The 24025-nt window shown below is 61.8% G+C and overlaps 1 protein-coding gene across 2 annotated transcripts; it reads right to left on the bottom strand.

Annotated features, from left to right (window-relative positions):
- Positions 1-1386: 1386 nt before the first annotated feature.
- On the bottom strand, positions 1387-23596 carry SEMA3F (semaphorin 3F). 2 transcript variants are annotated; one of them, XM_036391229.2, is made up of 19 exons: positions 23515-23596; positions 20441-20602; positions 11602-11762; positions 11391-11453; positions 10856-10975; positions 9088-9168; positions 6994-7087; positions 6554-6673; positions 5392-5531; positions 5194-5308; positions 4938-5007; positions 4687-4831; positions 4349-4571; positions 3443-3531; positions 3065-3106; positions 2753-2910; positions 2610-2677; positions 1972-2105; positions 1387-1900 (listed from the first exon to the last, which is right to left on the bottom strand). In XM_036391229.2, the coding sequence occupies exons 2-19, from the start codon at positions 20550-20552 to the stop codon at positions 1487-1489; spliced, it is 2349 nt and encodes a 782-aa protein (XP_036247122.1). In that variant the 5' UTR covers positions 20553-20602; positions 23515-23596; the 3' UTR covers positions 1387-1486. The 2 variants fall into 2 exon arrangements, with proteins under 2 accessions (XP_036247122.1, XP_036247123.1); XM_036391230.2 differs by lacking the exon at positions 9088-9168.
- Between the last annotated feature and the right edge of the window lie 429 nt (positions 23597-24025).

The raw sequence follows: 24025 nt of genomic DNA, 5'->3' as shown, positions 1-24025 counted from the left end.
TTCCCCACCACTGCTCCCAGTACTGCCCAGTACCACCCTAATGCCTCAATACTTCTCCTAATCCTCCCAGTACCAACCTCCAGTGTGCTCAGTGCTACCTCCAACACAGCCCAGGACCTTTCAGAACTGCCCCCAGTGCCTCCTGGAACTACTCAGAGGAGCTGGGTACCACCCCAGTATCAATCAAGGTGCTCCCAGTATCATCCACTACCACCCTCAGTGCCCTCTGCTAAGTTTCTCCCCTGCTCCATGCTGCCAGTACCAGCTCCCTGTACCATATCCTGGTGCTCCAGAACTTTCCTCAGGGCCCCCAGCACTTCCCCGTGCCCCCAGCAGTGACTCTGAGTGCTCCCAGTGCCTTCAGCAACACCCAGTGGTGGCACCAGCCCAGCCCAGTGTAACCCAACACTCAGCAGTGCCACCCAGCAGTGGCACCTCCTCACAGCCCCTGTGCTGCCCCCAGCACAGTGACCCAGAGCCCCAGGGGCAGCCCTGGCAGGGTTCAGGGAATGCCATGGTGGGCCCAGGCCTGTCCCCTACAGAGCACACGAGGCCCCCGCGTCTGTCCCAAAGCCAGCGTTTATTTGGGGGTACCCCTGGCAGCAGGGACACTTACTCAGCCCTGGCCACCCCTGTGTTCCCATGTACAGCTATTTACAGCCCTCCACACCCACCGGGGTGCCCAAAGAGGGTGGCTGATGGGCTGGGTGCCCCAAACACCTCTGGGTGCCACTGTCACCAAGCTCCAGCAGCTGCTCAAGGTTTTACACCAGCGTGGGCCCTTCTCCTTCCCTTCTCCATCCAACGACCCTGGGGCCAAGCCCCCACTATTGCCTGGACACCTTGATCCCACCTCGAGGTCCCATCTCACCCCTGCCAAGCCCCCAGGGAGGGGACAGAGTCGTGTACCCTTGCCCCTTCTCCTCAGCTTGCTTGGTGGTCTACAGCCCCCCCACAGAAAGCACTTGCTCCTCCATAACCCTGTGGGGAAACTGAGGCACAAAACTGTGATGGTCATGCCCAGCTTGCAGTGGGCAGCCCTTGTCTGGCACTGCCTCACACCCTGCCCCCCCCAGGGCATCTTCCCCTCCCACACAAGGACATCCATCCCCCAGCATGGTGTCCCAGCTGTGTGGGAGAGGGGCTGTGGTGACCCACGGCCCCTGCACAACAGGATCTGGGGGTCCTTGGCAGGGGGGAAGACAGTGATGGTGGCGGCAGCCACCTCAGGGGTCCCTGCTCCTCCCCAGGGGTCCCTGCTCCTCCCTGGAGGGGGGAGGTGGGGGCAGCACCACTCCAGTGCCTAAGTACAGCCTACAAATAAATACCACCTCTCGTGGGAGGGGGGAGTGCGTGTGGCTGCGTGTGTGTGCGTGCGTGGATGTATATATATATATATATATTTATTTATTTATTTATAGATATCTTTAATATTAAAAGGGGGGAAAAATAGACCACTGTGCTAGCAAAGTCCCTGATGATGGTTTCATGTATGCCCATAGGTCTCTGGCTGGTGATTCCGGCGGTTCCGAGGCTTCTTCTGCTCCTGCTGCTCCTTGGCTTTGAGGCCAGCCAGCGGCTGTGGGGGGCTGGAGGCCGTGTGCCTCCAGTAGCCCTGGCAGTACTGGTCCAGGAGTCCCATTTCGGGCTGGCTGAGGAGCTGCAGCAGGTCCTGGTAGCGGGGAGTGGGGGCACCCGGCAGGCCGGGGACCGGGGTCTCTGCCTGAACCAGCACGGTGTGCACGGCGCGGCTGCTGAGGACGCGGAGCTGCACCCTGGTCACCGTGTGCTTGAAGTTGTTCTCGGTGGCAGTGCAGGAGTAGAGGCCGCTGTCGCTGAGCTGCAGGGCACGCAGCAGCAGGCCCTGCTCCGTGCGCAGCACCCGGCCCTCCACGCGCACCTGGGGGCACAGGGGGCTCGGCTCAGCGCTGGCACCCAGCACCCCACGCCCCCAGCACTGCCCTGCCCTACCTCCTTCCGCCGGTCGCTGTTGTCCTTCTGCAGCAGCCACTTGATGCTGGCCTGGGGCGAGCGGGGCTGGCACTCCAGGAAGGCTGTGCTGCCCTCCACCCCATACTGCACGGCCTCCACCGTGTTCTTGTTAGCTGCAGGGGGGCCATGGGCAGCCAGGTCACCCCCACCCCACTGCACTTCTGCCGTGTCCCCTCTGTCTCCAAGGGTGGGTGTCCGTCCATCCATCCATCCATGTATGTTCAATCCCTTCCCCAACGTATCCATCCATCCATCCATCCATCCATCCATCCATCCATCCATCCATCCATCCATCCATCCCCAGTGTATCCATCTATCCATCCATGTTCAACCTACTTCCCAATGTATCCATCCATCCATCCCATTCACCCATCCATGAACCAACCCATTCATCTGTGCTAATTCTCATTACCAATGTATCCACTCATCAATGTTCATCTTCCTTCCTACAACTACCCACTCATCCACCACTCACCCATTCATCCATGTATCCTCCCCTACATCCACCCACAAAACCATCCCCCCGCCAAGGAACCTGTGTGTCCCCAGCTCACCCTGTGCCCTCAGCCTCCCCACCCAGGTGTCCCAGGCTGAAGCCTTGCCCCAGCCCTGCTCACCGTTGGAGTTGTAGCCGCGGCACTGCCGGATGGGGTTGCCGTGCCGCACGTCCTGCCGCCGGCTGCGCCTGCGGGGAAGCGGGAGCTGAGAGGGGCAGCCTGTGGCTGGGGGTGCCTCCCTGCCCTCCCTGGCCATGCTGTACCTCTTGGAGGAGGCGGAGTAGCGGGTGCAGGCGCTGCCATCCCAGGCACAGTAGGGGTCCCGGGCCAGGCAGCAGTCAGCACAGGCTTCCCCGTACACGTCACAGCGGTGCAGCGCCAGGTGCGTCACGCCTACGGCCGAGGACACATACAGCTGTTGCTGTTGGGAACAAGGAGGACAGGCTGAGATCCTACCTCATCCCCACTACATTAGGGCCCCTGCAAACACCTTGCTCAGGTGCTGTGGTGACGCTGGGCAATGCCACCCTGGGACCAGGATGGGATCTGCCCACCCAGCCTCTGCTATGACTCACCCTCTTGGAGGATATGGTCATCGTCTTGATGGGGGCTGGCACCTGGATGAGAGCAGGAATGAAGAATGGAGGGATGACTGCTTGGACTGACGCTGCAGCCCTGGAGTGGGCACCCCAGACCCCCCCACAGGCAGCTGAAGCAGGCAGAGCAGGCAGAGGGAGATGTGAGCGGGCAGCAAGCAGGAGAACCAAAGCCTGGAGTCCCTCCAGAGCTGGCCAAGAGGTAGTTGGTGTCCCAAGGGACTGGCTAGTGTCCCAAGGGGCTGGCTGCTGTCCCAGGGAGTGACTGGTAACTCAAGGGGCTGGATGGTGTCCCAAGGGGTTGGTTGGCTGGGTCAAGAACACTCAGCAGAGGGTGGAGGACATGCCAGCCCTTACCTTGAACACTTCAATCTCCTCCAGCATGAGCTCCTCTGTCTCCATGTCATCCCGGGGGAGCACAATGACCTTCTGCACGGTGCCCCGATCTGCAAGACACCATAGTGTGCAGGTGCTCAGTGCTACCCTGGGCACCCCATGCCCTCCCTGTCTGTGAAGGGTGTCCCTGCTGGGCCTGTGGAAAGGAAGGATCCCCCGGGCCCATCCCCATCTCTCTCCTGCTGTGGCAGCTAGCTATGTCTGGGGTGGAGTGTGCCAGCTCAGGTAACCAGCTGTGTCTAGAGAGTGCCACCAGAGTGCCAGAGAGTGCCCAGTGCAGCATGCAGACATGCACCAGGGCAAGAGAAGGACCAGGATGGATCATGGGTGCTCTGGGATGCAGGGGAAGCACTGGCCTGGATGGCAGTGGCCCTAGGATGGGCACTGAGGTCTGGGAAGGACAGGGCTGTATGTCAGTGCCTCTGGGATGGGCAACTGGGCAGGAAAGGCGCAAGGCTGGATGATGACAGGCTTAACATGGGCAATAGGAATGGGTGGGTGCTAAAGTCAGGAAAGGATAAGGCTGGATGATGAGGCCTCTGGAACAGGCACCAGGACAGGGGGAGGACCAGGCTGCACGGCAGAATCCCGAGGATGGGAAGATCATGCTGGATCACTGGCTTCAGGGAGAGGAGCTGGGCTAAGGGAAGGACCAGGCAGGACAGTAGGGTCTGTGGGATGGCATCGGGCCAGGGAAAGAACAGTCTGGAGCCTGGAGGAGGGGCAGGGCTCTCAGGGGGGCATTCTCAGCCCCGCACCCCGCCCTAGCGATGGAGGGCACCGTGCTCTGGCCAGCCCTGGCGGTGCCCGTGCCCTCCGGGGCCGCGGCGGAGCATGCTGCGTTCCCGCGGTGCGCGGCGTGGGTACCTGTGCCCAGGAAAAGCACCTCATAGCGCCCGTCTGCCGCGTCCACCTGGTCCACGGCCACGGTGGTGAAGCGGTAGTTGACGTTGGTGCGCAGCACCAGCGGCCGGCGGTGCGTGGGGTACACAGCGTGGAACATCAGCGGGTGCGCGCGCATGAAGTTGATCACCTCGTCGGGGTAGTCCTTGGTTGACTTCATGGATGGGGTGAAGGTCCCCCCAGGGCACTGTGGCACAAACATCACCAGGGCTTGGTGAGTTGGTGCCCGAGCACAGATCAGAGGGTGCTGGCTGCCTGGCAGGCACTGGCTCACCTGTCCGTGGTGCCTGGGCGGTACTTACGGTGCCTGGGCGGGGGTAGGGCATCTTTCCTGTGTAGGGCATCCACTGGTAGTTGGGTCCCTCCTTGTGGGCGAAGGGCCCATTGAAGACCATGCGGATGTCAGCCATTGAGTAGACACACACAGCAGAGCCTTTGAAGACCGACCTGGGGGCAAGGACCTGCTGCCACCCTTTGTCATGGCATTGACAGGACAGCCATCCAGCTGAGACCCCCTCCTCTCCTGCACTGGGCCAGGAGGGTCAGCACTCACCCCGAAGCAGAGAACACAGCGTAGATAACAGGGTTCTTGGTGTCTTGAGTCTGCTGGATGAAGACGTCCTCTTGGGACAGAAAGATGGAGGCGTCACCATAGGGAAGGTAGGCAGGGACACCAGGGTACAGGCAGAGCAGTTACCCATGGAAGAGCAAGAGGCAGGGGGCAGCAGGGGTGTTCCCAGCTCTGCCCAGGGTGCCCCCCAAGCCTGCAGGGGTAGAGAAGGCTCCCATCCCTTTCCTGGCACACTCACGGAGCTCGTCGAAGTGCGTTTCAATTCCATCGGGTCCCGGCACAGAGCAGACCAGCCGGGCCTTCAGGAAGGTGCTCCACTTGTTCACAAGGCAGCAGTGGCCCCCGTCGTCATTCTGCAACAGTGAGGCCCCTGTGCTGAGCCCTGCCTCTCCCCCTGCCCTGGCCTGCTTCCCTGCCTCTCCTCTGCTACACCTACCAGGCAGATGCGCCCGATGCGGGAATAGACCCCAGGACTCAGCGGGGCATCAGCCGACTTCTCTCGGAAGAAGAAGTAGAGCTTGTCATCATTCCTCTCGCTGCTGTCAGGGATGAGCTGGGCACGGACAAAGGCTGGGTCTGGAATGGCACAGCACAGCATGGCACCATCAGCCCAGTGGCACCCCTGCTCCATGCCATAGCACGATGCTGAGCCCCCCTCTGCTGAAGCATCACCTCACTCCTGGAAAAGCAGTCACAGAGTGAGAGCTACATCTCTGAGTGTCTCTTGTGATCTCTAACGTACCAGGAGAGGCTTGAAGCATCTATGGGGTCCCTGGGAGCATTCCTGAGGTCCACAGGCTGAAGAGATACATCAGCTCTATGAGCGAGGTGGTGGGAACCAGTCTTCTCCAGGAAGGAACCACACAGCATGGAAGCTTCTCAGGAAGCTTCTCCCTGCCATCCATCAGCCCATGCCCAGCCTGTGCTGACAGCTCCCCCTCTTCAGGTTACCACCCCGCTGGCTCCCCAGCCTGGCAGGATCATCCCATCTGCTCTGCTCTGTTTACTCAGCTGCTGCCCCGCAGGCAGGGGTGCTCCGACAGGGGGCAGAATGAACGTTCGGGGTCACTGACTGCAGGCGACACGGGTGACATCTCAGCGCTGCACAAACCCATGCACTGACACTGACAGGGCCAGCCCCATCTCTCACCAGTCTGCTCCCTCCATCCAGCAAAGCTCCAGGCATGTCTGTCACTGCCCCACACAGCTATCCCTGCTCTTGTGCCTTCCCACCCATCCATCCATCCATCCATCATCAACCCACCCATCCATGATCAATTCATCCATCCATCCACCAATCCATCTATCCATCATCAGTCCACCCATCCATGTACAATTCATTTATCATCCATCCATCCATCATCAATTCATCTATCCATCATCAATCCACCCACCCACCCATGATCAATTGATCCATCCATCCATCCATCCATCCATCCATCCATCCATCCATCCATCCATCCATCCATCCCCCACCCGCCCATGCTGGCTGCTGTCTCTGTTCTGGAGAAGGAGTCAGTCCCACATGACAGGTCTCATCTCTAGGCCTGGAGCCCTGAGGTCCCCAGGGCACCTGGGCCAGTGTCACCTGCACTCACCGTTGAGCCAGCGGGAGTTGTACTGGTCTGTCCTCATGGCTGTCTGCTTGCCCATGGTGCGGAAGATGGCCGCATCCGTGCCCATGAAGTCAATGTACACACCAGCATAAAGCTCTTCATCTGCAGAGGGCAGAGGTCAGCCAAGAATCCCCACCTCATCCCATCCACCCACCTTCTTCAATTGCCAGCCCCAGACCTGGCCAGTAGCTGCCAGGCAACCAAGAGCCACTGCCTGTGACCATCCCAGAGAGTTCTGGAGGTTGGCACTGGTCTGTAACCACAATCCCCTCCTCTGCTGGGCCAGGTGCCTGGCCAGCTGAGGCAGGCAGGGGTGGCGGAGCAGGAACCCTGCTCCTGGTGGGAGCAGCTGTTCCATCCCGCCTGCATATTCCCTCTGCTCAGAGCAGGAAGCACTGGCTCCAGGGAGCCACAGGACTCACTTATTAATGCAGAGACAGTGTCTACTTTGGGGTCGTAGGAACATTTCCCCTTGCCCGACTCCAGCTTGTCTGGCTCCAGGTAGAAGATATAATCCTGGAGAAGGAAGCAAATAGAGCAGCTGGTTAGACTTTCACCCCTCCACTCATGTGACAGCTCCCAGAGCCCCCCAGGAGAGGCAGCCTCCTCCAGGACGGTGCACAGCAGCGAGGACAGATGTGGAAGGTGTCTGTAGGTCTCCTGAGAAGCTGAAGCTCCTGTGAGCGACTCCTCCAAGGTGCTGGGTTCTTCTCCATGCCCTTCACCACTTGGAGACTTGGCTGAGCCATCAGGCTGAAGTGGGGCATCCATCCCCCAGGTCTGAAAAACATTCCCTGCCTCTTCACTCCAGCTGGCTATGCTGCACATTGCCGCTTGCCCAGCAAGGTCACAGAGTTCCAGCAGCTTCAGCAGGCAGGGTCTGGCCTGCAGCACAGCTCAGCACAGCTTGGCTGCGGGACCCACTGCACTTCTCTCGCCAGGGGCCATTTTCCAGTGCTTTTCTTCATGTGGTGAGATGATGTGTCTGCTCCATGGGATGCCTCCCTACTGTCACTTCTGCCTTCCCGTGGCCATCCCTGGCACCATCACACATTCCCAGCCAGGAGTGAGACCCACGCTGCCTCTGGAGGCACATCCAAAACCCTCTGCCAGGGCTGGCTGGGGGCACACAGGGACAGGCTGGCCCAGCCAGGTCACTCCTCACCCTGGCAGAGGGACCACCTTCAGCTGAGACAAAGCAGGAGCACAGAGCACCCATGGGGAGCCTGGGCAGGGACCTTAAGCAACCAAATTGGGCAGATGCCCACTGGCCCTGTGCCCTGGCTTTGGCACATGGGTGATAGACATGGTGACAGCCACCCTCCACTGAGAGGCCAGCAGGGTCCTGGTGGAGCCCAGGCTCTGGGAAGAACAAGAGAGGATGGGGAGCTGGGATCCCACCGTGGGCATCTCCCACTGGAAGGTTTGCTCACAACAGCTCCTCCTGGGGCACCCAGGCCCAGAGATGGGCACAGCCACGTTTCACCATCTGCATCACTGCACTGTGCTGACTGTGCCACCATCACCATCACAAAGACCTCTGCCCAACGCTGGCCCCGCTCCTGAAGTGGGCAAACACCTCACACGGACAACCTCTCTCTCTCCAGCACAGCCCTGGCACTGGCTGCACCATCCCACCCTCCTGGTCAGGCAACACAGGAGCCATTGTGGTGCTGGTACTGCTGATCAGCTAACACACCTTGAAATGCACCAGAGCTGCCAGGAAGCACATGCTGGCAGCCCCAGGGAGCTCCTGCTGGGACACACACCCTCTGCCCAGCAGGGGTGACCTGAGGGGGCTAAACGGCAATGGCCTTTTCCCAGCTGGCACTGGGGAAAATGGCAGCAGGGGCTGCCCAGTCTGGGAGATGCTCACTGCCAAGCATCACCCTTTGCCCCCAAGCACCTGAGGAGCTGGGGGAGCCCCAGGCTGCACCAGGGTGCCCATGTCCCCCATGCTCCCCAGCCCATGCACTGACCCGTGTTAGTCCGGAGGGGAGAGGCTGGGGGTGACACTGTCAGGGTGGGCTGCACACTGGGGTGCTCCCAGGAGCTGGGATGCTGTCACCTCCCTGAGTGCCCTTGACTGCCAGGATGACATAAGCCCCTCTTGGGGCAAGGTGAAGCAGCTCTTAGTAATGTTTCTGTAGGCCCTACCCAAACACCTTCTGCACATGACTTGGGCATCCTCCCCTGAATCATTCCAAGCCCCGTGGCTCTGCCGACACACGGTCCCACTTCCAAGGGACACAGCAAGCCTGGAGTAGGCGAAGCCAGAGGTGGGTGGAGAGCCACCATCCCTGACAGTGTCCCCCACGGGGGCATCCTACTTGGGCTGGGAGGAAGGAGTTAGTGAGAGAAGGAGAGCCGCCGCCAGGCCGGGGCCGGGAGATGCTGTGCTGGGAGGGAAGGGGGCGGCGCCCGGCCATGCCCAGGGTCAAAGCATGCCAGTGGGAGGAGGAGCCCGCGGCTCTGGCGTGCCCCTGTGCCAGGCGGGCTCCCAGACCCGTTCCCACCTTGCTCTGTGCTGGTCTCGGGCTGAGGGGGCTGTCGGTGGAGCTGCTTTCCCGGCCTCCCGGCTGGCTCGGCGGGAACCCCTGGGGAAAAGGAGCAGGGCAGAGAGTTAGCACCAGCAGGGGAAGGACCCCCAGGGCAGGGGTGAGCAGGGGACCCCAAGAGATGGGGTGATGGATGCCCATTGAGCAGCAGCACTGCTGTCCCCCTGGGCTCCTTCATGCTCCAGGCTGGGCTGGCCTCCAGCAGGAGCTTCTCCAGGATGGATCCTGCTCTCTCCCAGAGAACTGGGGTGCCCTTAGCATGGGGTAGGAGAGAGTGGAGAGATGGTTGCCCACAGCCAGCCAGGCTGGGCTCACACCTGGGGGATCATAAATGGCACCTGCCACCTTGTTCCTCCTGTGTTGATGAGCAATGCCTCAGCATCAAAGCTATCAGCCTCACGGGGTCACTGAACACTTCCACACTGCCACTGACTCTGCTGGCCAACACTGACTCTGCTGTCTTCGACTGCACTGGCACCCTAGGTCCTCCTCATATGCTGCCACTCCCCAGTTCAGTCCCAATCCAATCCCAATTTGGGATGTCTGAGCAGCATCCCCCTCTCTCAGAGCCCATGCAAGGTTTGGGAGCTCTGAGGTCTGGGAGCTCTGTCTTTCACATCCAGCGCCGTGATCCTCCATCAGTTTGGGCTGCTGACTCCCTCGCCAGCCTCAAGAGAAGACACAGCCTGGGACCAGTCACTCCAGCGCAGAGGGGACAGACACCTCACAGGGCATGGGACCCCTGGGATTCTCGTGCTGCTACTTGCAGAGATCAGCTCCCTCCCAAGGCTGTCCTGAAAATGCTCCTCTGTCTGCCACACCTCCTGCCTGGTGGCATGCAGCTCTGATGCCACCCTCTCACGGCACATTGTGGTCCTTGGTGCTGGGTGACATCCATCCGGGGATGGTCCTGACATGGCCACACGAGCTGGCACAATCCCTGCACGGTTCTCCCTGTGCAGCACCGGTGCTGGCATCCTTGGAATCTACGGTGAGGGGCTCAGAAGCCTGGCAGCCTTTCAAGTGGGAAGCTGGGTTGACATGTCCCTCGTCCCAGTGGAGATCCAGCAGTGGCTGCAGCCAGCAGGGTGGGAGGGCACGTTGTGCGGAGGCTGCCATCAGAGTACAGCCAAGTTCCAGCATTAAGAAAAGTCCTTGGTCTGTGGAGATGGCTTGGCCCCTCTCAGCAGCGCAACACTGTTAGCCATGGTCACACCCAGACTGCCCTCGCCCACAACCTTCACCTCCCCCAGCAGCCAGCAGAGCTGAGCCAAGCACCCACCCCACTGCAGTCCCCTGGTGGCTGTGCCAGCACCCCCGTGCCAGCCAGCAGCTCAGCACCCTGGTGCCACACAGCAGCTCAGCACCCCAGTGCCACACAGCAGCTCAGCACCCTGGTGCCACACAGCAGCTCAGCACCCCCGTGCCACACAGCAGCTCAGCACCCTGGTGCCACACAGCAGCTCAGCACCCCCGTGCCACACACCAGCTCAGCACCCCCGTGTCACACAGCAGCTCAGCACCCCTGTGCCACACAGCAGCTCAGCACCCTGGTGCCACACAGCAGCTCAGCACCCCGGTGCCACACAGCAGCTCAGCACCCCCGTGCCACACAGCAGCTCAGCACCCCCATGCCAGACACCAGCTCAGCACCCCCGTGCCAGACCCCAGCTCAGCACCCCCGTGCCAGACCCCAGCTCAGCAGCCCATCCCTCCCACCCCTCACCTGGGCTTTGCGCCCGCGGTTGACGAAGGCACAGATGGGGTTGTAGGCGCCGGTGCCGCACACGTAGAGGTGTGTCCGGTTCCAGGGCTGGATCAGGCGGATGAAGTTGCCGCACTCCCCCTGGGAAGCAGAGGAGAACACATCAATTCAAGCACAGGGGCTGTAGATTGCTGTGGGGCTGTGTTGGTATGGGCATGGGATGGAACAGGTCATTGGATGGCACGGGACAGCATGGATCAGAGGCTGGCATGGACCACAAGCTGGCAAGCCAGAGGGCCCAGCCCTGGCTGGTAGGAGGAAGCAGCATGGGGAGTTTGGCCTCCTACTTGCCCAGAAAGCTCTCCAGGATCTGCCTGGCTGGAACAGAATGGGTAACAGGACACTGCAACACCCTGGAGTGCCACCCCATCTCGACATAGCTGTACATGCTTGGGGGGGGCTTTTCCAGAGTAGGATACAGGGACATGAATCCCACTCCAGTGCCAGGCACCAGCCCCACTCCACTACCAGAAGGGGGTTCATGGTGGTTACTCACATTGCTGTTCTTGCCTGACAGGATGCACTCCTCGATCCTCTGCTGGGACGCGGGCCAGTGGATCTGTGGAAACACCAACCCAGGGAGACCAGGACTCCCAGCTGGCCCCACCAGCACCAGTTATGCCCATCGAGCTCCTGCCCTGGCACCCAAAAGGTCCCCAAAGTGCCCCATTACCCCCTTCCACCTGCTGCCCCTGCCCTGCCCTTACGATGAGGGGTTCGCGGTTGATGTCGTGCAGGTCCAGCGACAGGACGTAGTCCTTGCTGCCCACGTACATGCGGTCGTGGTCCTCATCCTTCAGCAGGATGCGGTAGTCGCTGGAGTTGAGGAGGAAGTTGAAGAAGTGTGCTGTGCCCGTGGCCTTCAGCTCTACAGGGGAAAGGAGAAGGTGTCAGTACCCCAGGGACCCCAGTGTCATCCCCGAGTCCAAGTCTGGGCCCAGCTGGAGGACAGTCCGTGAGAGGAGGTGCCCACTTTCCACTCCATGAACACCATGATCCTGCCACCTCTATGCGGGACAAGGGACAATGACAGAGATGCTCACAGCCAGCTGGGACAACCAAGAGTGGCCAGAAGAGAAATCATCAGAACCCGGGGTCAGGAGATCCAGCAGCCCATGGCAGGGAGCGGAGAATGCAATTGAGATGGGGGCAGGAGGCCAGAGCTCTCTGCCACCTCAGCCCAGAGACCACAGCTCTCAACATTTCCAGCATCATCCCCCTCCTGCACTGTGACCCCATGTTCCAGCCAAGCCTCTGGCTCCTAGGATGGGAGAGCTGGGACCCCAGGGAACCAGCTCCAGGGGAGATGATGAGCCTCCCCCCCGCCCCACAAACCCCATCCCCCCTTGGAAAGTTATTTTTAGTCTAAGTGTGGGAGCAAGGAGTGAAAGAGGATAATGAGGGTCATGAATATTCACAAGTGCAACGAGGCAGCCAGATGGAAGGCAGAAGTGCTGCAGATGATGTGGGCCAGTGCCAAGAACCACGCAGCAGGGGCCAGGGCACGAGAAAGACAGAGCATCCTGCCCCAACAGGATACAATCTGTCCTGGAGGCCACCTCTTTGGAGATGCCGCTCTTTGGAGGTGCCACTCCCCTTGGAGGTGTCACCCCCTTTGGATACCACCCCCAAATATCAGATGCCACCTCCATGGGATGACATCTGCCCTGGATGTCACCCCTTTGGATACCACTCCAAGCCATCAGATGCCATCCCCATGGGACGTCATCTTCCCCATATGCTTCTTTTTGGAGGTGCTGCTCTCTTAGGATGCCATCAACAGCCATTGGATGCCACCTCCACGTGATGCCATCAGCCTCTAAAGCCAACCTCTTTGGAGACACCATGTTTTTAAAAGATGTCACCCTCTTTGGATGCCACAACAATCAGATGCCATCCTCAGCCATTGGATGTCACCCTCATGGGATGCCATCTGCCCCCGATGCCATACTCTTTGGCATTGTCATCCTCTTTGGATGCCACCAACAGCCATCGGGTGCCACATCCCGGATACACTGATCCAATGAGCACCCTCAGCCTGTGGAGTGTGTCCCAGGAGACACCAGGAGCAGCTCTGGGGACCCTTCCTGGGGAGGAGCAGAGCAGGGTCCTGCAGGTCAGCGTCAGGAAGCATCACCCTGGCTCCTAGGCAGCACCGGGCAGGGCTCCAGCAGCCAGCTTCCATTCCCAGCACGAGGCCAAGTGCCTGCAGATCCCCTGACCTCCCAGCCGCACAAGGGACTGGAAAGTCCCACAAGTGCCCCCAGGGTCCCCTCCCATCCAGGGCAGCCCCTCTGTCCCACAGCTGGCAGCTGTTGATGGCCCCCAGTGCTGCCCCAGCGCAGATCTGGACGCGCTCAGCTGCGGCAGTGAGGCCAGAGCACACACATGGAGTGGGAACTGTGGGGGCTGGCTGTGGGAACGGCATCATGGGCTGTGACAGGAACCCCTCCTGGCCTGGGGGCTCGGGGCCTGCCTGTCTGCCAGGGCTGCACAGCGGGATGAGCACGGTGGGCATGAGCAAGGGCTGGAATTTGGGCTGCAGGCAGGGGAAGCATGGCAGAGGTGCAGTGGAGCAGTGCCAAGGATGGGGGGCCAGCTCACCCACCCACGGCAGGCTCCTCCTCCTGCCTGCCCCATCTGGGCTCCAGATGCTCCCTGTTGCTGGCGCTGGCTCACATGCCACCCATGGCGTCCCCAGCCTGTCCTGTGCTGGTCCCTGACTGTGCCATGGCATGGCACTCTGGGGCTGCTCCCTGCCTGTCCTCTGGCCTGAAACTGCCCCACTTGCCCGTACATTGTGTGTGTACAGGTGTCTGCCCCACACTCTGTGTGTGTGTGTACAGGTGTGTGCCCCACACTGTGTGTGTGTGTGTGTGTGTGTGTGTGTACAGGTGTGTGCCCCACACTGTGTGTGTGTGTGTGTGTGTACAGGTGTGTGCCCCACACTGTGTGTGTGTGTGTGTGTGTGTGTGTGTACAGGTGTGTGCCCCACACTGTGTGTGTGTGTGTGTGTGTGTGTGTGTACAGGTGTGTGCCCCACACTCTGTGTGTGTGTACAGGTGTGTGTGTACAGGTGTGTGCCCCACACTGTGCGTGTGTGTGTGTGTACAGGTGTGTGCCCCACACTGTGCGTGTGTGTGCAGGTGTGTGCCCCACACTCTGGGTGTGTGTGTGTGCAGGTGTGTGCCCCACACTCTGGGTGTGTGTGTGTGTGTGTGTGTGCAGGTGTGTGCCCCACACTCTGGGTATTTGTGCAGGTGTGTGCCCCACACTCTGGGTGTGTGCTGGTGTCTCCCTCAGTGTGGTGCTGGTGTCACAGAGCTCGGGAGCCAGGGAAGGGCAGGGTGGCTCTGGCACTGAGTGACACAGGCAAAGCAGAAGAGCTCGTCCCCAGCTGCCAATGATGGAACTGCACGCCCAGGCTTCCCACGCACGACAGAGACACCTGGACCAGGCAGAGACCAGGAGCCCCCATTCCAGGACAGCCCCTCATCTGTGATCCCTGCCATGCCTGGGGACACCAGCACCAACAGCCCCGGGATCCTGGAGCGCCGGGACGCTGGGTGGTGGAGGGTTCCGTGTCAGTGACAGCCCCAAATATCCCACATCCATTCGGATGGGCGTCTCCAGGGCTTGGCAGGGGACAGGGCCAGCAGCACAAAGGCCCCTGGCCCCCCACCGGTGGCTCCATTGAGTCCCCACGGCCCAGCGATCAGAGGGGCGCTCCCGAAGCAGGGCGGTGCCGGACCCGCTGCCCCGGAACGCCCTCTCCAAACACAATGGTGGGGCAGGCAAGACCCTGCCACAACCTCTGACCTCCCAAACCGCCACCGCCCTGCCTAATCCACAGTGTCCCTGTGCCCCCGGAGCTGCCCCGCAGCCATGGGGTGTCCCTGGGGATGCAAGTGGGGCAGGGGCCCCGGCCGGGCTGGAGAAGCCCGCTCCCAGCCGATGCGCCCCAACGAGCAAATTCCCTCCTGCTTCGCCATTGCCAATCCCAGCACCGGCAGAGCTTCCCCGGCTGGCTGGGAGCCTAATCCTGTTTTAATTGCCGAGCACCGGAGCCAGGAGCCGCTCGGCATCACAGCCAGGGTGGCCTCCGTGGGGACCGTTCCCTCACAGCATTCCGCGGAGCCCCCACCGAGCCCCCCGGGACTCGCCTGCCCGCGATCGCTCCGTGTCCTCGGGCGCTGAGCTGTAATTACCCCGCGCCCTCGAGTGATGCCGGCGGCCAGGAGCCCCGGGCTGGCAGCAAGGCGCGATGCTCTGCTTTGCCCGCGGCACCACCGCCCCGCTGCATGCTCTGCAAAGCCAAATTCCCCCTGCAGTGCCAATTTCGGACTGCATTCCCGGCTCCGGCAGCTGTCCACCATCGCTGGCTGTCAGCACTGGCCCCCGTCGGGCAGGGGTGAGTGGTCCCTATTCATCACCCACTGGCACGGAGACCGGCGCTGATCTCCAAAGCAAAAGGGAGATTTTGGGGGTTCTCGATGAACCGCACACCCGTGGGACTCCTCACGCCACCCCAGTCCCCCAAACCCTCCCGACTCCCCCGAACATCACCAGGGCACCCTCATGAAGAGTTAATGCCATTACGACCCGCGCGGGTCACCTCCCCAGGTGCACCATCACTGCATTCCCCAAAACCAATTACAGGCGCTCTCACCTAATTAGATTCTAATTATGGGCTTGTAGCGCATTCAACATAATTAGCATGTAAATTACACGGCGTGTTTATATTCAATAACCGCACTCCCACCCCCCCCACCCCGGCTGGCAGAGCCAGCGCCTTTCGGGAGCCCTTTCTTTGCATGGGGAAGAATGAATTCACTTTAAATGCCGATGGAGAAGCCCGGCACTGATCCCAAGGGAGCCTGGCACAGCAGGGATAAATCCCATCTCCATCCTGCAGCGTTTCATCCCACAAATTTAAAAGCGTGCCCCAAATTTTGATTATGTTCCCTACTAATTTTTTTCCTTACTCGGAATTTGAGATGCAGCTTTTTGGGTATGCGTCAGAGGGGCAGGATGGGGAGCGATGCCGGCAGAGGGATAGGGGGCTGGATGTGTCCCCTCTCGTGGTTAAAGCATTTGTTGTTATTGGGGCTGATCAAAGAGCTGGGTGGGTCGTCCGATGAAAGCAGAATTGCTTATTTGTTTGAGCGTCACTCCGCTACCCCTTGATGGGTTATTTATGATGTAATTAAGCTAATTACATGTAATAAGAGAGTTTCCGTGGCCCCCAGCCAAGCTCTTTTCCCATTTAACCGATTCACAGGTGGGAGGAAACCGAAGCTGCCTTGCAGGGGCTCGGGAGATGAAATAACTCCTGCTCCCGCTTGCTGCCTTCCAGCCCCGGCCATCTCCAGCCCCCTGGAGCATCGCCCCGTGCCGGCACCCGCGGCAGAGGACAGACAGACAGACAGGTGCTGCAGCCGCCCGGCTCAGATCCCTCGGGATGAAAGAGGTGCCGGCCGGGTGCTCCCCGCAGCCATCGCAGCCCGCCCTCTTGGGCGCAAGCCAAAAAACAATTGAAAAAATAAAAAGAAAACCCACATTTTTTCAGCGGAAACCGCTGATTCATCCCCGGGCCAGCCTGCCCCAAGCGCTGGTGTGTGCCTGTGCCCCAAGGAGCAGCGCTGCGAGGGGGACCCCGTCCCCACCGAGCATCACTGAGCAGTGGAGACCGGGCTCTTGGCTGGGTCGGGGGATGCTCCAGCAGCACGAAATCCCCTTCAGGAAAGAGCCTGGCTTCAGAAGAAAATAGTTTAATCACCCCAAAAGCAAAGTGCTGAGCGGAGGTGCCCCAACCCACTGCTCTTTGGGCTCTTTTGTTTAATGTTTGGACGTGATTTCTTTCCGCAGCCCCCGAGGGAAGGGCACGGTGCCGGGTGGAAACTGCGGCTGCTCCAGGCCCTTTGCTCTGTGCCCGAGCAGCTCTGGGGTGGGGAGAACACCCCTGCCAGGACCCCGGGAAGGGCCATGCTGTTCCATAAGGAGCATTGTTAATTTGAGGGATAACTAGCTTATTAGATACAGGCTTGGGGGGGCTGAAATTGCGCAGGGTTTTTGGGGGAGGGAGGGTTTAAGGAGCTTATGGAGCTTCGCAGCCGGAGCCAGGGAGCTCAGCCCCAGCAGCAGCCGGTCCCAGCGGGTGGAGGGGCTCTGCCACAGCCCCCCACTGTCCCAGCCAGGGAAATCCTCTTAGGGGTCACAGGGTTCAGCCCCATGTCCCCGCCCCTTCGGGCACGGCAAAGGGGACTGTGGCATCCCCCTGACCTTTACGGGGTCTGAGGAGCAGCATGGGGCACTCAGGCCAGGGTGGAGACCAACAGTGCCGGTGTTCCCAGCACGTTCCCAGCACTGGCTGTCCCTAAGCCCTTGGCCCTGCTCACACGCCCCTGTTTATCCCATCCTGCTGTCACCAAGCAGTGCCCACAGCTGCAGCAGCTTAGGAGGGCGCCTGGGTGGCCCCCAGGACATGGTCCCCTGTCCGGGCTCCTCTCCAGCCATCTGCCACCCCCTGGCTCGGATCAAGCGTGCCGGTATCTCCTGGCCACCAGCAGAGATGCCAGCGGGGTGGGAGGGGAAACTGAGGCACGAGGCAGGCAGGAGCGAGGCCACGCAGGGTGCTGGCAGTGGAGCCCAGAGGAGACCCCACGCTTAATTCATTCTTTTTAAAGTAATTTTTTTTCCTCTGCAGGAACTGCCCTGCCTCTCACCCCACCCCTCCCTGCCGGGGCTGCCCCCGGCTGGAGCTCAGCCACAGCTTTTCCGAGAGGTGCCAGCAGGGCCGTTCCCTCGCTGCAGGAGCAGCTCCCGTTTGGAAGCCCCACGGAGAGCCCTGACCTCGAGGGCTTCCCGCCCTGATGAGGGGCCAGAGCCCACCCTTCCTTCCCGCACGCTTTTCCCACGCTGGACAGGGAGCAGGACACGGAGGGATGAATCACCATCATCACCATCACCTCCTGCATCCTCGTGGGGAATGGGCCAGCCTCTCTGGTGCCCGAGCCCCCGGCCCGGAGGAAGGCCCAGAGCAGAGGGGACCACAGGATGTGTTCAGCAGTGTGGGGAGTGAGTGGATTGTTAGCACGGAGATGATTAAAAATATCCACCCTATTTCTGGCCAGCACTGGGCTGGGATCTGGGAAGAGCTGTTGGCAAAAGGGAGCTGTGCCGGAGCCGCTCCCAGCACTGTTCTTTCCATGCTGGTCACCTTCCTCCTGCCGACACACGGACAGGAAAGCCTTGAGAGGAGGACAGACGTAAAGAGACCACGGGGGTGACGGGATGGGGGGAGGACTGATCCTGCCCGGCCCATCACCCTGCACTAGGGCACTGCAGATCAGCTCCCACCCCTTTCCTATCACTTCAGTATTTTACAGCTGTATTTTTTTCCTGCTTTCAGACGCCGGGGCTCTGTGGAGGATGACGCAGGCCCCGGGGAGCTGCAACAAACCCCTGGCGCGCGATAACAGCGAAGGCAAACAAACCCAGAGACGCTCCCGCGGCTGGCAGCGCTCCAGGCAGCACAGCCACCCGGCCACGGCGCCGGGGGACACCCCTGGGGACGTGGCTGCTCCTTCCCCAGCAGCCTGGCCACAAGGCCACCCTGATCCCCCCCTGCACTGGGATGCTTTGGCCAGAGGGATGCTGTGCTAGAGACCTGCAGCCCAACCCAGCAGCTGTGGGTGCACAAACGGCCCCTGGTCCCCTGTGGCAGCACAGCCATCCCTGACAGCAGAGCCCAGCCCAATTCATCACAGCAATGTCCCCAGCCCAGACCCATCACACCCCACCCCAGTGTCTGCACTGGGAGGTTTGGGGCTGGGCATTTGGGTATCATCCCTGCCTCTACAGGCAAGAGAAGGGGCTGGACCATCCACCAAGTGCCACTGTCACCCCATATCTCATGGTTCTCTGGCTTCAGGGAGGCTGTATGCAGAAGATCAACTCAGGAAGCTGCTCACCAGCACTTTGGTGTGTGGCTCCCAGCTGGCCCTCGAGGAAAACCCTGGGAGAATCCTCCACCACTGCCACCCTTGTCAGAGTAGAGGCAGGAAAGAGGTGAAGGGCACCCCTTCCCAACCCCAGTGTGCTTGGATCCAGCACACCAGTGGCATTTCTTCTCCATGTGCCAGTGCACATCAGCCCTTCTCCCACCACAAATCCTCCCTCTAGGCAGTGAGAGCAGGGGGAGCCCTGCCACACCACCTCAGGCAGAAGGGAGAAGGACTGGAGATCCTGAGCACAGCCAGTAACCATTGCTCCAGCCAGCTGGGGCTGAAAAAAACCGACCCCAAACCAGCCCCTAACTTGTGGCACAGCAAGCTTAACCATGCCTATCCAGAATTAATCTCACTCCTGGAGCACACCGTGGCAGTGGGCACCAGGTCCAGCTGGGACTGCTGGAGCCTCCCCTCCCCACAGCTGTGAGGAGGAGGTGTTTTAAGCTGAGGTGGAGAAGCATCTGTACAGCAGCTAAAGTGCCCCAGCAGCCCCCAAAACCCTCCAAAAACACTGCTTGGAGAAGAAAGTGGCGCCTGCCTCTGGGGAGGAACTTGCTCACTGCTTTCCAGCCTGGACTTGTCCCCAGACTCTTCATACCAGCCATTTTTTCTGTCAAGACCAGCCTGTAACACCCATGGCTATTGCTGCTTCACTGCATTTGCTGTCAGCCCCCTGGCCCCTCCTGCCTGGCTCTGCTGTGCTCACCATCAGTTCTGCCACCACATCCCTGGGCTCACACCTTCAGTAGGTGACCAGAGGGCAAAGGCACAGCAAAGGAAGGGCACAGGCAGCACAGCCCCAGCTCTCCCACAGACCCCAAGGGGAGGCAGACATGAGACTCCTCGTGTCTGTCACCTCCTGACACACATCCAAGCAGGCAAGCCCCCAGCAGGAACAATTTCCATTCCTCTCCTCAAGGTTTGCAGCCCTGGGACCTGCCTCATCAGCCTCAGCCTGCCTTGCTCAGCAACCTCAAAACAGGAGCTCAAGACAAACCCCTCTGCCAATGTGCACCCCAAAGCTGACCCAGGGGTTCCCCCACAGCTCCTAGAGTGGCTGGGTGGGCTAAGCAGCCCCGGAATGAAAGGGTTAAGCCCCTTCCCCCCACCCAGCACCCTCCCCTGCTGCCTCTCCCGGCTCCCTGCCAGCTCCCAGGCGTTAATACCAGCTGGGGGGGTCGGGGCGGCGTCAAGCTGCTGTCTGGAACCGGGGTGCTGCCGGGGGGGTTGCTGCACCTCAGCACCCAGCTCGGCCAGATGGAGGGAGCCACCCACCCACAACAGGGAGCAGACTGGGGGGACTAGGCAGGCTACCAGCCCCCCAAGACTGCACCATGTGCTGGTGCAGATTGGGAGCTCAGCCACACCTGAATATGGATCCCCGTAGAGATTTCTGAGGGTGCAGATTGCTGGTGCCCTCCAAACGAGGAGGAGGAGGAGGAGGAGGAGGAGAAGGAGCCTGTACTGGGGTGCCCGTGGTTTCCTCCACCTTGGGGTCCCACCCTGCCCCCCAGTCCAACAACCAGACCCTTACCTTTGAAGGAGAGCTGCACCCTGGGGGTAGCGAAGCCGTGGTCTTTGGGATGGGCAGCCCGCCAGCCCAGAGTCAGCAGGGTGGCCCAGAGCAGGACTCCGACCACGGGCATGGTGGGCACGCCTGGGCGCCGACACCGAGGGCAGCCTGGGGGAGCCGAGCCTGCCAAGGAGGGCACACGTGGGAGGGAGGTCAGTTCACTGCACCCACCACCCCCTGAGGGGTACAAGCCCCACATCCCGCTCTCCATCACCCGCAGCATCCTCCGGGGAGGAGTGGAGGCCAGCCTGGGAGGCTGAACCCCGCTCTGCAGACTGCACAAATGGGGGGGCCACAGCCTCACCTCCCTGGTGAGCACGTGGGGCGAGGCAAGCACGGCAAGAGCTGCTGCAGCACCCTCCTCCACCCCAGCTGGCCAGGTGAGGAGCATGCCTCCATCCCTCCTCACTCCCCCCCTCAGCTGCAGCACCCCCAGCCCCCCACTGGGCCGGCTTTCCCTGCCCCAGCACCCAAAGGGGTCCCACTGCCAGCCCTTGCCTCCCCACCTCTCCTCCCAGCCCCCAGCAAAGCCACAGCAAGCAGAGCTGGGATCAAATCTTTCCAACATGAAGGAAATCTGGACTTCATTATTCCAAGAACGTACAAAAAAAAAAAAAAAAAAAAAAGGATTTTTTTTTCATAAATAAAAGAGGAAGAAAAAGAAGAGGGAAAAAAAAAAAAGCCCTGCCTGTGTGCCAGGCAGCTGGACTCCCTGGGGCTCCGGCACTGAGCAGAGTCCACTAAGCTGCCTCCAGCAAGCCACACACGCACCCCGGCACGGGGCACGGTGCCCCCCACGCACCCCACGGCCCCTCCTGGACACACCATCCCCTGGGTCAGGCCCCTCTCCCGAGGCAGCACCCTCCTGGGGGAGTGCAGGGCACCTCAGGCAGGATTTGGGTGGTGGGAAGCCCCTGGTGTCCCCAGGGAGCTGCACGCCGGGGTGGGATGCACTGTGCCCCAGCACCCGGCTGGGCTCAGGCATGTGGGGAGCATCCAGCCAGCCCAGCCAAAGGGGGGCAGCTCTGTGGGAACAGGGGTCCCCACCGTGACACCCCAGTGAAGCCATGCCCTCCAGGGCCCTGCCAGCTGCCTCCACACAGCCCCGCAGGGGACAGGCACACCCAAAGAGCTGGACTGATGGCTGGGAACCCTTTGGGGCACCCCTGAGAGAGATGCTGAGCTGCAAGGGGAGCAATCCCACACCCCACCCGGGTGGTCTGGCTGGCCTCTCCTGCAGTGCACAGCAGCCACACCGCCAGCCCCCAGCAGGGCAAGGGCAGCAGCACTGTCACCAGCAGCAGGGCAAGACCCCGAGTGCGGTGGCACCGCTGCTCCCTGGGGCTGTGTATTTTTTTTCTCCTTCTTGCCTTTGGGATGAATAAATATTTCAATTTGCTCCTCTGTCCCTGAGCACACCCAGCTCTGCTCCATTGTACTGGTATTCGGTCCCTTTTCAGGCTGCCTTCCCGCTTCTCCCACCCATTCCCAGGCTCTGCCCTTCCCATCAGCGTCAGGCCGGGACAGCCTGCACCCCCATTTCCTCCACCAGCCAAAACTCCAGTTGGTTGCAGTTAAATAACCCCCCTCCATCCAAACCTCCCCCCTCTCCCCGGCAGCTTTAGGAAATAATTCTGGCAAATCCTACTATTGCATTTGGATGGAGCGGCGTACGCGTCAGAGACAGGGAGCGAGATGGCAAACAAAGGAAAAGAGGGAGAGGAGGGGAGCGCAGCGAGCGCAGGGCGAGGAGAGGGGAAAGGGCCGGCGGTGAGTGGGGGGCACACAGACCCGGCTGGGAAAGGCAAATTCCAAGGAAGCAAAAAAGGGAAACGGGCCGCTGGAGTGCACCTTGGCCAGGAAATGTCCATTTCCAGGGTCATCTGCACTCGGGGGAAACGGAGAACTCCAGGGGAGAGCGGCCACATTCCTGCCCTCCAGCCCCCGGGCTGTCTGGGCTTGGAGGAGTTTTTTAGCAATTAAAGTTTGGCCATTGCTTGTGCTGCCGCAGGAAGATCAAAATCCCACTCGGCTTTATCCCCCCTTCCCCAGGCTGGTCAGCCCAGCGCCGCCGAGCCCAAGCAATTAGGGAAAGGTTTTCTCGTCTGGAACAGGGACTCCTTTTGGGGATCGAAGCCCCGAAGAGGGCTGAGCGGATGCCTCGGGAGAAGCCCGGGGGGACCCAGGGGTAGGGGCTGCCTGCACGCCTGCTCCCCGTGGCCTCGGGAGAGAGCAGGAAACATTTTGGGAGGGAAAAGCAGTAGAGGCAGGACAGGCAGCGGGAGGGGAGCCTGGCCCACCTCCGGCCACGGCGCGCGATGCCATCAGTGGGAAGGGGGGGAAAATAGGGGGGAAAAAAAATAACATAACATAATACAATAACGCTAAATGCCCAGCGCGGCCCCGCGCACACGGGAAATAACTTTGCACAACTTTGCGCTCTGGCACGCCTGGCCTGTCCCCAGGGAGCGCCGGCTGTCCCCTGCGCCCCCCGCCCGGGCGCCCTCCGCGCAGCCCCAGCGCGCCGGGGCGCGGGCTCCTGCCAGGGGCTCGGCGTCCCACCGGGGCGGGCTCCGCCAGCCCAGCCTGCTCCGGCTGCCGGGCGTTCTCCGGCGTGTGTGTCTCCCCCGGCACCCCCTCCCCGGGCACCCGCTCGCCGCCGAGCCCTGCCGCAAGCCCCGTGCCCCGGGGGCTCCCCACCAGCCCCCGTCCCCTGCGACAGTCCCCCCGCCCCGAGCGGGACCGGGGCACGCCCGCCCGGCCGCGGCTCCCGGGAGCAGGGGGACCGGCAGGGTCCCCCCGCCTCGGTATAACCCCGCTGCGAGGCGGGGAGCGGGAGTCCCCAGCGCACCCGGCGCCGCCGCCGGCTCGGGGCTGGGGTCCCGGCACCGCACCGCCGGCAGCAGCCCGAGCCCCACCTGCCCGCTTCACCGGCAACGTGCGGCGGGGGGGACCCACACGCGCGAGTTCCGAGCGGCGGAAAGTTTTCCCGGGGCGCCCCCCGCGCCGGGCATCCGCTCCGCCGCCGCTCTTACCTCCGCGGGGGTCCCGGGGCGGCCGGGCGCTGGGGAGGGCGCGGGGCTCAGCGCCGCGCCGGGGTCCCGCGGCCCCCCGCCATCTCTCGGCCGCACTGCCGCCGCGGCCCCGGCCCGTGAGCGCCGGGCGGGGCGGGGCGGGCACCGGGCGGGGCCGGCCCCCACTGGGCCCCGTTCTGGGCCCGCCGCGGGGGGCGTCCCTCGCACGGCCCTCCCCCGGCCCCTCCCACCGCCCCGGGCCGCAGGTTCGAGCCCCGGCGCCGCCCCCGCCGCTCACCTCCTGCTCCGGCCCTTTGTTGCGGGGTGCAGGCGGTGCCCCGCCGCGCCCTGCCCGCCCGCCGGTGCCTCGCCGCACCTCCGCAGCCCAGCAGCCTCCCGCCGGTCCCGGGAAGGAGGCGGATAAATAAGTGCCGTCCCTCCTTTGTCTGCCGCGGCGGGGGGCGGCCCGGGGCGGCGGGGTCTGCGGGGAGCCGAGCCCCGGCGAGTCGGCGGCTTTGTGAGAGCTCCGGCT

The sequence above is a fragment of the Molothrus ater genome, chromosome 11 (genome assembly GCF_012460135.2).
Source record: "Molothrus ater isolate BHLD 08-10-18 breed brown headed cowbird chromosome 11, BPBGC_Mater_1.1, whole genome shotgun sequence".
Classification (NCBI taxonomy): domain Eukaryota; kingdom Metazoa; phylum Chordata; class Aves; order Passeriformes; family Icteridae; genus Molothrus; species Molothrus ater.
The sequence above is the reverse complement of the archived record's forward strand: the minus strand, read 5'-3'. Positions and strand labels throughout refer to the sequence as shown.

What these genes read in the sequence shown, in the direction of transcription:
- SEMA3F (XM_036391229.2), bottom strand. Translation starts at nt 20,552, where the DNA reads ATGCCCGTGGTCGGAGTCCTGCTCTGGGCCACCCTGCTGACTCTGGGC. An exon ending in AACGCACTTCGACGAGCTCC is followed by an intron (nt 5,008 to 5,193) that starts GTGAGTGTGCCA and finishes TTCTGTCCCAAG; the next exon opens with AGGACGTCTTCATCCAGCAG. An exon ending in TGACCATATCCTCCAAGAGG is followed by an intron (nt 2,911 to 3,064) that starts GTGAGTCATAGC and finishes TGTTCCCAACAG; the next exon opens with CAACAGCTGTATGTGTCCTC.